At 37.9% G+C, this 15502-nt stretch overlaps 1 protein-coding gene across 1 annotated transcript; it reads left to right on the forward strand.

Annotated features, from left to right (window-relative positions):
* The first annotated feature begins 1121 nt into the window (after nt 1–1121).
* On the forward strand, nt 1122–1712 carry LOC109828083 (agamous-like MADS-box protein AGL61). The gene has a single exon (XM_020395121.1). The coding sequence runs from the start codon at nt 1122–1124 to the stop codon at nt 1710–1712; it is 591 nt and encodes a 196-aa protein (XP_020250710.1).
* Nucleotides 1713–15502: the final 13790 nt, after the last annotated feature.

Raw genomic sequence — 15502 nt, forward strand, 5'->3', positions numbered from 1 at the left:
TGCATTCCACCTTGTGTGTGTGTGTGTGTATTCCTAAAACCATTAATCACCTCTCTTAGAAGCGGAAACAATTGACATCCAACACTACATATTGGTTTGTCAATCCATTCCCAAATACCACAACCATCAACCTATCATTACTCAAAAATCAAAGGAGACCATGATCAAGTGAGATGCGCAAAAAATTATAACTTCCAAGTAAAAACTACAGTTGATTACTGTAACAAATTTGGAAGTAAAATTAACTTACATGTTGATTGCGACATTTGTAGAACCTCCTTCTTGGATTTTCATCAGTCATAGAAGTAAAATGTTCACACTTCAAACCAAAATTACAAACCTTCATGCCATATTGCTTTGCTAGATCATTCCACTATAGTATAGCTTTTATTCCATCGAACCCTTGCCTGCTTCTTCCCATGCTCGTGCTTGACACTGATCTTGAGTGACAGCTTGAAGATGAAGAATCCATCACTAATTTAACTCCCACTGAACCTAACCCTAACCCTAGGAGGAAGAAGAAGATGGAGTAAGAAGAAGAAGAAGAAGACGATGGGATACCCAGGGGTGACAACGAGAAAAGCCCTAATCTGAGATATAAACCCCCTCTTTTGCCGAAATGTATTTATCCTAACTACCGCCACGCTAGAGTCCACGTTGTGACCACGTCGGAGTCACGTGAGCTGTCGTGTGAGCATACTAGCCGGAAAAATGACTCCGGCCAAACTTAAAACTATATGGCGTTGGAGTCTACAAAATATACCAATTTATCAAAATTAAAAAATAATATACCAACATGTCACCAAGTGTCTAAAATATATATCAATTTGGCCATTTTGCACTATTCTAGTACTAAATCGCTACAAGATGCACTTTCAGTCTTTTTTCTACCCACATCGCCAACTAATTTAGAAATAATTCGTTGAAGTACATCCAAATTTCCAACTGCGTACATTGGATCTAATTATAAATTAACGGAAACCAATTGCCACCCAGCACACAGCACACAATTTTATCCTTACCAATTATTCATCCATCATACATCGACCTTTACTCATTCACCCTTCTATTTAATCCAATACCAAAACATTTCTCTCCTCAGCCGCAACACAAATACAAAAATGGCGAGGAAAAAGAAGGCGAGCCACGGTCGGAAGAAGATCGCGATCCGAAGGATCGCAAGTGAAGAAGCGAGGCACGTCTGTTTCTCTAAACGTCGGAACGGCGTTTTTACGAAGGCGGCGGACCTGTCCACCCTTCGCGGGGCCGAGGTTGCGGTGATCGTAAACTCGCCCGTGGGCAACCCTTACTCCCTCGGCATCCCGGGGGTTAACCAGGTTATTGACCGTTACTCCACGCGCAGCCCCATGCCATTAGAGCCGAACAACCCGTACCGGGCGAGCAGGATAGGCGAGCTCAATGCCCAGTGCATGGAGCTCTCCAGGAGGCTCGACTTAGCCAATGCTAGGAAGGCTGAGATGGGGGCTCGGGTGAGGGAGGCTGCCGAGAGAAACCCCTACGCCAAGCTCGTCGATGATATTGACCAGGGGCTTGGCTCGAGGGAGCTGAAGGTAGCCGAGGAGGCGCTGAGAGGGGTCAGGGCGCAGGGTGAGAGGAGGCTCGGCGAGCTGATGAGAGGCGGCGGAGCTTGCTCCGATGGCTGTGAATCCTCTGAGGATGATGGACGGCCAGTTCCAGTTCGGGTGGCCTGATCCCCGCTTTGGTTTCGGGCGCGGGTTTTGAATTCCGTCCCCTGTCGACAATTAATTAGCTGGTTTTGATCATTAATTTTTGATTGAAATCATGGATGGGTTAATAAGAGTTTTGAGATTGTTATGGAATAAACGAGATTTTTCTAGTTGTTATACGTTTACTGTTGTTTATTGTTCGGAATTTTTTTTGGGGTGCATTTGTCTGGAGTAATTGAAGAAATGTAGATGATTAGTGTATAATTCTAAGACTATTACTCTGTTCCACTAAATGGCGACAATATACACTTGTAGTTCTTATTTAAGATCCACATCTTTTAACATCAAAAATTTCCAAGTATATTATTAACATGCATTAAATCTAAAACAATAAAAAAATACTAATTGACATCTAGCACACAGAACGTATATTTACTATTTACCAATTATTCGTACTTCAATACATCAGACTCATACATACATTTTTTTTGTTCTTTTCATCCTATTTACCAAATATTTTCTATATCGCTACAACAACAATCATTTATTTTGTTTAATTACTAATTGACATTTTTTTTTTTTGTTCTTTTCATCCTATTTACCAAATATTTTCAATACATCAGACTCATACATACATTTTTTTTGTTTTTTTTAAGAAAAGAGAGTGTTAATATTGGTAATTAACAAAAAGGTAAACTGAAATAAAGGGGATGGACGGAATTTTTAGAATACATAGCGGTTTTTCTAATTTTTAATAGTTAATTTAGATTGGGTTAATATATTAAAAATGCCAATGGGGATGAAATTAAAAAATTTCTCCTTTAAATATGTATAACTATTTGCACAAAATTCACTACAAATTGAAATGGAATGCTCTGGGGTGAATTTAAAAATAACAGATTTTAGCTTATGTTATGGTGTTCCCATTCGTCCGAGTGCAACTCAGTGTCAAGCAACAGACGTTATTTTTGCATGTTATGCCCCAATCAACTTGGCGGCCAATGACTTGTAGTGACGATAACTCAGCCGACCTGTCGAGTCGACATCCATTCATGTCAACTCGAAAGGCGGTACTTGTCATCCCCTTTTATCGAAGACAACTCACCATGAGCCCACTCGTCGTTTGCCAGAGGACTCGAAAGGCATTTCTTCTCGGCGAAGCTAAAGGACAACATCTTCCTCGAGCCTATCTTCACTGGTAACATGTTAACATCGCATTTAATGCATGGCAGACGCATCATGCCTCTAGCCTTGATAGTCTTCATGACTCATCGGACCACGTGGGCCACCGTCCTGCCACCGCTCACTTTTTGTTTAATGCTAAAGTGATCCTGTTGTGCGTTGGCGGAAGCGTGCTCATGAATCAAACTCTCACTCGAGTCGGCGAATAAGAGAGAAGAAACAACCAACAAGTGCAATTCACAAAAGAATGGCCAGAATCAATCAAAACACAGAGATTTACGTGGTTCAGCAATTACCAATGTCAGGGAGAGGATGGGGAGATTTCACTATATGGAGGAGAAATGCAATGGGTTACAACTCTTTCAAACACTCAAAATAATCCTAACCAACAATCTCTCACTCCCTCACAATAATCTCCCTCTCAAAGCGCTCAAAAGACTCTTTTTTTCTCTGATAATAATCTCTTCTAAAACGTTCTATATATATATATATATATATAAACCCTAAAACCAAAACCAAAACAGACTAGGAATCTCAATAATTCAAAAACCAAAACCAAAACAGACTAGGAATCTCGTTTGGCCCAATAACCTGCTATCCAACAATTCTCCACCTCGGCGAAGTGTTTCTAAAACTGAGCTGATACCAACAAGAGCATCAATGTATCATATCTCCAAATCCGGTTGTACCAATGTGGTTGCCTACGTACCCCCTCTCTCATGGGGATCAAGTCGCCCGTAGTTCATCCAAATGGCCTTAATAGGGCTCAACAAGCACGAATCTGCAACAAGCTTCTACACACCAATTTCTCCTTTCCTGCAGCTCGAAACTCCAATGGCTGAGTTATATAAATTTATTTATCAAGATCACCATGAAGAAACGTTGTTTTCACATCCAACTGATCCAATTCCAATCCATATTGTGCCACCAAAGCTAGCAAGATCCGAATCAAAGAGTGCTTCACCACCGGAGAAAATACTTTATTGTAGTCAATGTCTTCTTCTTGTGCATAACCCTTTACTACTAATCTAGCTTTGAACCTCACTGGAGTGCCCTGAATGCCCTTCTTCTTGGTATACACTCTTTGCAACCAATTGTCTTTCGTCTCTTTGAAAGCTCGACAAGCTCCCATGTGTCATTCTTCTGAAGAGACTCTATCTCCTCTAGCATAGCCTCCTACCACAAACCAACCTTTGAACTCTGGTCAGCCTCTCTGAATGTAGTAGGAATCATCTCATCGACACTTTCTACTGGAAGTGCATACATAACCACTGTATCTGTATACCTTACTGACAACCGTATATCTCTCCTCGATCTTCGAACTGCAATAGAATCATGAACCTTAGCCGTCGGTCTCTGATCCTGCTCTGATGTACCAGTATCCTCCAAATCATCGTTATGCTCGCATGGCATCACCTCAGCCGACACACTAAAGGATACGGTCCTATCTGGACAATGTGGAGTTGTATCAATCACCACCATATGCGATGTCTCCAATGTCGGGGTGCTTTCCACCTGATGAGAGCTGGGAAGCTTCAAGATCAGAGCCTCATTAAAATTGACATCTCTACTCAGCACAATCTTTTTCTTAACTGGATCCTAAAGTTTGTATCCTTTGATACCACGCTTGAATCCCACAAATATGGCTTTCCTAGCTTGAGGTTCTAATTTATCAGTTCTGACATGATAAAATACAGGGCACCCAAATACCTTGAGCTGATCATAATCGTGTGTTAGCTCTCACGACCACATCTCTATAGGGGTTTTCCCCTTAATCATAGATGAAGGTAGCCTATTAATGAGGTAGCTCGCATATGAAAATACCCCAGCCCAAAAGATCTTCTCCAAACCACTCTTCGATAACAAACATCGGACCTTCTCTAGTAAAGACCGATTCAATCTCTCTGCCACTCTATTCTGCTGTGATGTATGACTACTGTGAAGTACCTCTCTATGCCCTCGTCTCGATATAGCTGCTGAAAGGGGTCTGAAGTGTACTCGCCACCATTGTCGGATCTCAACATCTTAATATTTCTCCATGTCTGTAATTTCAATCTTCTCTTCGATTCCACAAATAAATATAGGACTTCACTCTTCTTCACCATGGTGTACATCTAACAACATTTAGAATAGTCATCTACAAACGTGACGAACCAATATCGACCCCCAAGTAATGCCATCTTGGTGGGACCCCAAACATCCGTGTGCACATAGTCCAAGATGCATGTCGTCCTATGAATGGTTGTCCCAAACTTTACTTTAGTCTTTTTGCAAGAACACAGTACTCACATAATTTAATCTTCCTGCTATTGGCTCCTTTTAATAGCCCCTACTTGCATAACGCAGTAGTGACTTTTCTCATGTGTGTCTCAAACTCCTAATCTGTAGTGTCAAAGTCTACTCGTGTCCGTCTCTGAACTGCTAAAGCTACATGGCCAATCTCGGTGCTTCTCTTCAGATGATAAAGGTTTTTACTACGGACTTCCTTCATCACTATCAAAGGTCTCTTAGTAACTTTTGCTACAGCATTCTCAAAAGTCATATTGAATCCATTTGCCTCCAAAGCTCTAATGAAAATAAGATTTTTTTCAGCTGAGGAATAAATCTCACTTCATTCATCTCTTGAACAACTCCATCGTTCATCCGAATCCTGACAGTACTTATCCCATAAATGTCACAGAACTAATTATTTCCCATGACCATCATACCCCCCATCGAGCTTCTTAAATGATGCAAACCTATCTCTCTGGGGAGTCACATGATAAGTAGCACCAGAATCCAGCATCTAATCCAATGCATCCGCATGGTTTACCTCTGGAATAAACAATAGAGAAAAGCATGAATTATCGGAATCGTTACCACTCTTAGTAACATTCACCTTACTGGCCTTCGGGCCCTTCTTGTTGCTATTCTCCTTCTCTCTGAGCTTCAGGCAATCTCTCTTCTAATGTCCTTGTTCTTTGTAGAAAGGACATTGGTTCTTTGATAATTGGTAGTGGCCTCTTGATTTTGATTTGCTTTGATTACCACCTCTCGGATAGGGACTCATTCCTCTTGTCGACAAGGCCTCCCTTGAAGTGCTAGCTCTGGAAGATCCTTTATCCTTCCTCTACAAATCAAAATTCGTCAATGCATTAGTCACTTTACTATATGTAATGGAAGATCTACCATTCAACAAAGTAAGCATGAGGTATCATACTCTTCATCGGGTAATGAGCCTAACAAAATAATTATCTTTTACTCATCTAATATCTTCTCATTCATATTCCCCAAGTCCGACAATAACTTTGTGTAGTTGTTCACATGATCTACAAGTGAGGTACCCCTGGATATCTAGAATCTGAACAAATTTCACAGCAAGTACAACCGGTTCTCAACACTCTTCGTAAGATATTTGTTGTTGAGAATCTCCTACATCTTCGTAAGATATCACACTGATCACATCATACTTCAACTCTTATTCCAAATAAGATCTTATTACCCAACAAGCATTTCGATTCATCTTGTCCCATATTGCCTCATCATACTTCAGTGGCCTCTCATGGACCATTATGCTCTCCTCTAAGTTCTGAGCATTCAAAGCATCCTGCATACACTCATCCACAACCCAAAGTTGATCTTGCTGTTGTAGGCATATAAAATTGCTTATAGGTCCCCTAGCATAGCTCGGCACAAACCGACGAACCAACGAGGCGACGAGATCGACGAATCGCACGGAAGCGACAGAATGCATCCATACGCGTTCGGAATCAAGCCAAGTGTTAAGGAATCAACGAGTCATCCAACCGAGAACAGACTCGGACGAATCACGATCGAATCAAGATCAGTTTCGGACTCGAACTCAGAAGCGGATTTACTGCCAAATCAGGAATCCGACTTACTGCCAAATCAGATCAACCAATCAGAGTCTCAATCAACCGAATCACGGACAAAACCGAAAAACGGACACAACTCGAAAAAATCGGAAAACATCGCCCGCGGGGGCTCGGCCAAAGCCGAGCCACCATGAGGTGGCTCGGTGGCCGAGGAGCCACCTTGAGGTGGCTCGGTGGCCGAGCCACCTCAAGGTGGCTCGGCCAAGGCCGAGGCCACCTCAAGGTGGCTAGGCACAGTGCCGGCCACCCCGAGGTGGCCGACAGTGGCCCGAGGTGGCCGACAATTCCCTTTTTGCAGCCACTGTCCTGAGAGCCTATAAATAGGCCTAGAGATGTTCATTTTCGGAGGTCGAACTTTCAAGAGCCGAAACTCTGCCGGATTGAAGAGTGAACTCGGAGCTTGAAGACCAGAAGACTTGCACCATTCAGATCTGATCCTCGGCGACCATCCACGTCAGAAAAGGCAGGATCTCGAGAGGAAGAAAGAACAGATCTGAGATCTACACGAGGCTACACTCCAGATCTAAGCTTGGTCTTAGATCTCGAGATCCGAGCGATTATTCCCTTGGTGGATTAATCCCTCCCGGCTATTATTCCCTTCGTGGAATAATACCCGCATAATCGTGTAGATCCGACCGGATCTAGATCGCGCGGTGGTCCACGGATTAACCCCGGCGCAGGCAAAGAACCCACCAAAGCGAGCGACCGCAAAACAGGAGCTCGTGATTTGTTCACAGAAGGAAAGTTGTAATTTTTTCTTTATTTTCTTTGATTTAGTTGTAACCGGATCTATAAAAGACCGGATCTTTTGTAACCCAAGATGACAATTATTTTAATGAAAAAGACAACAGTTTTCCCCGCGAACGATCTGGCGACCACAGTGGGAACCGACTATCTCGCCAACGAGATCGATGTGTCGCAGCTGCGGATTGCAATCCCGGTCGTGGAGGAGGTCGAGTACGAGTTCGACCAAGCCAAGTTCGAGAAAACTGTTTGCTGATTTTAAAACACTGTTTAAAAATATCAAATAAATTCCAAAAAATGTAAAACTTTGTGGAATGATTTTAGATATGATAATAAACATGCTACAATGACTGGTTTCCAAAAAGGACTTCCCAAATAAAAAATATCATCTCATCATTTTACAAAATAGTCCAAAACATGAAAATGTAAACATATGAATTTTGACATTTAGGCTAAACCATGTTTTGAAACTTTGCACAATGATTTTGTAGACTTAATAAAATATGTATATGATTATTGTTAAGTCCAAAAACTAAGAAAACAATATTTTCATAAATACAATAGAAAATGAAACATAAAAATATGTTTTCTAATTATATTTAATTGTTTCATAGTAAAACTTGAAAACTATAAAACCAAAACATATATGTATATATATAACTATATATATACAAAACCAAAACGTGTATGTGTATATATGATTGAGCTTAAAGTACTAACACACATAATATAAACTCCTAAACTAAATTACCCAAGCAATCTTGATCTTTAACGAAGCTCTATCTTGTTATACTTGCGGATGAAGCTTGAACTTGTATCTTTAACTCGAATAGCGTAGCTTCAACCACAATTCCTCCAACCTCCATTGGATATGATCGTTAAAGCGCAATTCCATCCAACCTCCAACATTCAACCACAATTCCTCCAACCTCCATTGGATATGATCGTTAAAGCGCAATTCCATCCAACCTCCAACACGTTGTTTGCCTAGAATTAATACGAAAACACAAATACTAGACAAACAACATTAGATGTAAATTGTTTGTTAAATCACCATCAAAACAAGAAGGCCAACAATTTCCTTAGGGTTTTGGCTGAGGTCTTGGGTTGTTATAAATACCCCATTGTATTTACCTCTCCTACCAACCAAGAGAATGTTTTAGCAAAGTTTTAACAAGGGTTTAAGTTTTGTTTAGTGTTTGTTTAAAAAGCTTTTAAACATTTGAGAGTTTGTTTTGTGAAATCAATTTCACAAGAGCTTGAGGAAGATCATCCATCGGTGTTTGAGCATCCAACTCTTCTCCCTCTCTCTTGATCTATAGAGAAGTTTTTCTTAAACTCAATTCTAGCATTTTATATGTTTGATCTTAATTTCATAAGCTAGATTTTATTTGAGTTTAGACTTGTTTTATTAAATCTCTTTGTTACACACACCCACTTGAGCTTATAGTATTTTCATATATAGTATTATTGGGGTTGTGAGAGATTGTAACTTTGAGTTGTGCTTAACTTAGTTCTCATCTTGTTTAGAGAACAAATCAATTGTTGTTGTGAGCCTTAATTGTGAGGAACACTTTGTAATACACTAGTACACCAAGAGGAGTGTGTGGTGAGAGATGGGGTCGTCCCAAGATGAGTGGGGTAGGTGATAATGCCTAGAGAGAGGTTGTAATTCCTAACACTTGAGGGAGACACGGGCTAGAGACCAACACTTGATGTGGTAGTTAGTGTAGTTACATTGTGAGTGTTGTAAAGTTTTCGGTTAGCTAGAAAACCGTATTGTGAGGTGTAAACGTTTTTCGGGTAAGCGTAGAAAACCCGGTATGATAGTGGAGATCTCCTCGAGGTGAGGAGCGGGGACGTAGGTCGTGGGGACCGAACCTCGTGAACATATCGTTTATTTGTGATTGCATTGACACACTTATTTTTATGTTTATCATTATATCGCCTTTGTCAATTGCTCATTATTGTCCACTACCTTATTTATCTTATTTATATATTATTTTACCCTTGTGTTAGTTTCATATCCTTGCATAGTTATCTTGTAACATATCATATTTGCTAAGATATTTGTTAGTAAGTTTTAATTAGCATTTAAATCGGATTAGATTAGCATAAACCCTATTCACCCCCCTCTAGGGTTCTTTCATAGTGGCTTTAGGGTACTTTCAGATCCTCCTTCGCCAAACGCTAACGATCTCACCCTCCTCTAGGTATTTGCTTTACAAAGCTCCCCCAAACTCGCAAACTAGGGTTAAGGTTTTGAGAGGGAAGGCTGCTGCTAGGGTTCAGAGATTTTGATGAAAAAGAAGACATTTTCATGAAAAACATGCATACATATATACTCATATGCAATTGGGCCCAAAAACTGACTCGACTTGAATCAAAATCCAGTTTCTGTGCACCCGTCGGTCGACTGATGCAAAAAATCAGTCGACCGATTAGGGACAATCGGTCGACCGATCACTTGGCATCAGTCGACCGACTAATGCTATGTTTTCTAACGACTGATTCATGCATACACGCATGTTTACACTTATATATATTAACTCCTATATGTACGTACTCAATCTCAAATCGATTTCAAACATATTCATTCATCTCAGAATGATATCAGCCATAAAAAATCTTTTAATAATATTTTCCATAAAAAATCATTTAATGATATTTTCCATATTATTTGTAAATTTACGGGGTTTTACAAAACTCACTACTCATGTACCTTTGTTTTTTGAACTTTTGGTCAAATTTGGATAATTTTCTATCTCGAATTCTTAATTGAAGTAGATGCATGTATCTGAAACAGACTGTTTGAGACAAGTTCACTACTGGAAGAATAACTCTCCGTGTATATCTGACATTTATTAAATTTTTATTAATCTGGAAAGTAGATCATGTGATTTTCTTTTAAAATTAGTTTGGTACATTTTCGATGTTGTTTGCTGTCACTAATTCATGATTAAATGTGTTTATGTGCACTAGAGCCTATGTGACAGTGCTTTATGACACCCCTGTAATATTTTATCCATATCTCTATGATCGTAAGTCATAATTTTAATCTAATTATATATTCCAAAACCAGACATTCATATTTTTCATTTGAACCTAACACTATCCAATTCTGAGATCTTTTACTAGTTTAAATCTGTGGTCAAACTTTATATACATGCACATGATATTCCATCTGCCATCTTATGGTTTGTTGCATGTATCTCAATTTCTGTTTAGGTTTGGGTAAATAAAATTTTATAATCTAAAACTAGGTTTGTTAAATTATCCATATCATATTCATGGTTGTATTTTGATAGTGGATTATACCTTAAAGAGCTAGCAACATGAGGGAGTAGATTCTGCTCTCGGCACGTGTCTAAAATTCTGATCCTTTTATGTATTATAGGGCATAACTCCCTTTATTAAGTTTTTCATGTATGAATTTCTTTTTGTTTCAAAAAAACTAGAATTGTATAGAAATATTTTGTTGTTTCATAAATTTTAGATGTCATTTGGCCCCTCATTTATGCACTTAAATCAGCTACATAGCCTACAATTATATTCTATATATGTCATGCAAGTTCTAACTTAAGCCATATACATAAGTCTTGAAAATAACTTATTGTTTTGAAAAGTAGACATATGTTAGAGTCATATGGCACTAGTTTCATACATTTTGGACATCAATTGCTCTACCATCCATCTCAAACTACTGCATGTGCACTGCATTGGCTATCTATGCATATTATAAGTGTTGGATGTAACCATCTCAAGTGTAGCATATACCATGATATAAGTTATAAGTTGGAAAAATAATAAAAAAACACTTGTCTAGAATCTCATATGGGTATACATATATGTGTATATAGGAGATAGATTTTTGGATTCGTTTGTCGTTCCAAAGGAACAATCAAAAATTATAGGTAACATTTCATTGTTTCCTCTCAATTTTTGAGAGTTCGATTGACTACTTTCTTAAAATTCTTGCGAGTTAATTTCTCATACTCAGTTGTATATCTTATCACTTTCATAATATTCCAATTTGACTCACTTCATGTGTAGGCTCTTTATTGATTGCTTAACCATGGCTATCCTAATGTTGTTTATTTTAGTTTTTTTATCATTGATATTCTCTGAGTGATTATATTGTTGGAAATTTAACTTGCTTCGATGATTTTATTATTAAGTAAGTGTGATAGTATTTCTTTCTTTGTTGATGGTTGATACCCTATGTTCATGGATTATGCCCTGTGTGAAGCGAGCTTCACCGGTGGGTAGTAATAGAAATAGGTCCCGGTGGGGACAATGCCCTGTGTGAGGATGCTCACCGAGGGGTGTATAAAGGCATGTGTGATTTATTGATTATCTCATGATTGGAGAGTTTGAAATCTTGAATATTAGAGCTTGATTAATCATATTGACATCTATTATTTTATTTCGATCAATGATCATGATATGAGCATTGGTAGCTTATTGTTGAGATCCATTTGTCTGATTATATCAATGATTATTCCTTTTATTTATCCTCTTATGTTGTACTCAAGATTTTTATGGTTGCCTATTGGGCCTTGGGCTCACCCCTATTATTTCTGCATCCATTTGCATGTCATACAGCTAGCAAGGACAAGGGGATCACAGACTCTAGCATTGACGATTAGCTCCACTAAAAATCATAGTAGGAGTTATTTTGTGTTTACTTTTATCGTATTTCTGACCTATTGGACATGTACTAATGAGTATTGTAGCTATTATTAGACCTGTATTGTATTATTGTTTCCTTTACCTTTCTGGTATTCTGAGGACTCTGTTACCAACCTTGTGATTCTGTGTGTTGTATATATATTCGATGTTTTAATTCCACTCTTCAGTTTTATTATATATGTATAAGAGTGTATGTAAAAATTGAGCAGGTTAACCTCCTTATTATGGACGGGTTCATGCCCAATTTTTATATACCTTTAGAGGGGTGTTACATTAACATTGCAAAATTCATTCATTTTGTATGAGAGAGAGAGAGAGAGAGAGAGAGAGAGAGAGAGAGAGAGAGAGAGAGAGAGAGAGAGAGAGAGTAGAGAGAGAGAGAGAGAGAGAGAGAGAGAGAGAGACCATAGTTGCAATGGTAGGGATTACTATGATTTAATTAAATAAAATCTAGATTTTGAGGATAATTTTGTTTGAAATTTACTAATTAGATTTAGTGTGAAACTATTGAAATCATATCAAATTCTTACATGCAGTTCACATCTCTCTGAGCTTGAGCTTGAGATTGAAGAGGATATAACAGAGATAATTTGTAGATAACTTTTAATTTAACAATGAGATTGAAGAGAAAATTAAGATTTTAGATATTAGCTCTACTTCGAAGCTTAGCCTTAATTTCGATAGTCGGAGGAAGAGAAACATGTGACAATCACGTGACCCTAACTGCCTTTGTTATGTCATCAGGCATCAGCTTATTACTGCTTCAGCTTTAGACTAGTCCAAATTAGGGATCACGTGACTATCATATGATATTCCATGTGCAAATTTTCTTCACTAGTGACAGAACGTGCCTTATTGAGTAAAAGAAATAACTACATAGAATAATACTTTATGGACCTAAATTATGAGACTGGTGTATGGGACAAATGAGGTGGCATCTGCCATGCTAGTTAGCAAGTAAAAGTATAGTTTCAGTAGCATAAATTGAATTAAAAAAAATTATTCATAGAGGAAATATGCGACCTTCCATCTTCGCCCGATATGAGTGATCTTCTTAAACAATTTTAATAGATTATTTCTTTAATACTTTGCCTACAAGCATCCATTCCTCTCTTGCCATCATCATCACCATTGTCTCGTTTAGTTACTCACATTCTCCAACCATTCTTCAACTCTCCTCCAACCATCACTCCATTATCCCGCTACAATATTGGATTTTGAGTCCTATTGCAATATCCACCTTCCACCGAAGATCAAGGTAATTTAATCCATCATCCACAAATAATTTATTTTCTTTCCCATTGGAAATTATTAGCGGTTTCTCTCCAGTGCTAGTTGTTGCTTAGTAATATAGTTCCATGTTCGCAAGTATTCATTTAGTTATGCTTGTTGCTTTGTAATATAGTTCCATGTTCATAATATGTGATACATGCTTATAGTTTAGAATAGTTAAATTTTTATTAATCACGTTTGGCCACTGATTTTATGTAAGTCAATAGAATAATGAAGGTCTTGATAAAATAATAAAAACTCTTAAATGGAAGGTAAATTTAACCCATTGCCTCAATCAAGCTACACAAGCTAATTTATTTTGCTAAGAACACTTGTAAAAAAACAAATCTCCAAGATTATTTCTTCCTCTAATTTTTGAGCTACAGTAACTCTAACTTTATTAAATGAAATAATTTATCTGTATTGACTTAACTATTTAATTTATGATAGTTTTAAGTTAATTTTAGAATGAGAAATCATAATGTTTATCTTTTTGTTTAGTAGTAGAGGATGTCGAATGTTGATGGGATTGAAGGAGAACCCACTCAAAAAATATCATGTGAGGCAAGTATTAATCTAGACATTCAAGACGACAATATTAATGATACTACAACTAGAGTGGATGACATTGAATCAAATGACATTGAATCAGCATTTGGAAAGACTTTCGGCTCATTTTAAGAAGCTTGTGATTTGTATAACGAATATGCCAAAAAAGGGGATTTGGCATGAAAGTGAAACAATCTTTGTTCAATGATGATGGTCAGCGTAAATGTTTTACATGCTACAAATTTTTTACTAAACTTAGAATATGCAACAAAAATAATATGTGAAAAACTAAAAGCAAACCAACACAGGAACACATGAGATTTTTATATTCAGATCAAAATCATACGTCCACTCTTCCTTCTTGTGAAGGGCCTTCTTCATTATGACCAGAGTTCTCCAAATCGTGACTCGATTCGGTAGACTTTATAGACATGATCCTGAAATCTACCCAAAATCAGTCAATTAACCTAACTCCTCATAATGACCATAAGAAACTTAGTCCTAGCTAACCACACCCTCAATTGACCTGGCTTGATTATGCTAACCCTTAATTACCTCGGTTTGAGTACGCCATCAAACTCATAGGCTTGAAATACAAAACTAACTAAAAAATGGTTAAAGTGAAATTAGAAAAATCTTATAGCCCTTTTGATTAGCAAATTGTTCTCCTAATGATTAAAATGTAGATTTAAAAGAACGATGATGATGATGAAGTCCAAGGGCAGCACTCCTGAAGACCGACGATCAGATGATGAAGAATGACGTGGAAGATGCGATTGATGTGGCTTTGGGGAATAAAAAGCTTTCCTTGTTCTCAAAACTCAAACCCTAAATCACCTCCAATCGATGATCTCTTCTTTCTCTCTCTTTCTGTTATATAGATCTGTAGCAGACCATGAAAAGATACATCCTAGAGTTGATAGAAGTTGGAGACCAAAAGAACGACAAAGGTTGAGATTAAAACATCAAATATATTAAAATACATCATGACTATTGATGGGTAATCCCAATCCTTGATGGTACTATTCACCTATCGATGGTTTACTATAGACCATTGATGGTTACTATTTATCTCTAGGGAAAATCATCAATTGGTTCCTGTAGTCCATCGATGTTTTACTATAGACCTTCGATGGGCTCGACTGACCATCTATTATTAGATAGATCAGATCGGAGGCTTTTTTTTGCAAAAAGCTATTACAATACCAAATCTGATAATGGAGTCAAAGGTTATGGCTCGTGTAAGTTTTAGCTATGGTATATGTTTTGTGCCTGCTGCTGGCTGTTTCAACATTGTCTAAGTAAAATACACTTAAATTTTGATGTGGATTTATAGAGTGTGGGTCTTTAACCATCTTTTGCATGAATACACTTTGTTTACTTGAAGTTTTATAGCATATATATATATATATGTGTGTGTGTGTGTGTATAATACATGTACGGAAAGTTAAGTGTTGTATTCAAGTATAGATTGAGCTCTAATGCCACTTGTTGGATCTG

The sequence above is a fragment of the Asparagus officinalis genome, unplaced genomic scaffold (genome assembly GCF_001876935.1).
Source record: "Asparagus officinalis unplaced genomic scaffold, Aspof.V1 AsparagusV1_Un698, whole genome shotgun sequence".
NCBI lineage: Eukaryota > Viridiplantae > Streptophyta > Magnoliopsida > Asparagales > Asparagaceae > Asparagus > Asparagus officinalis.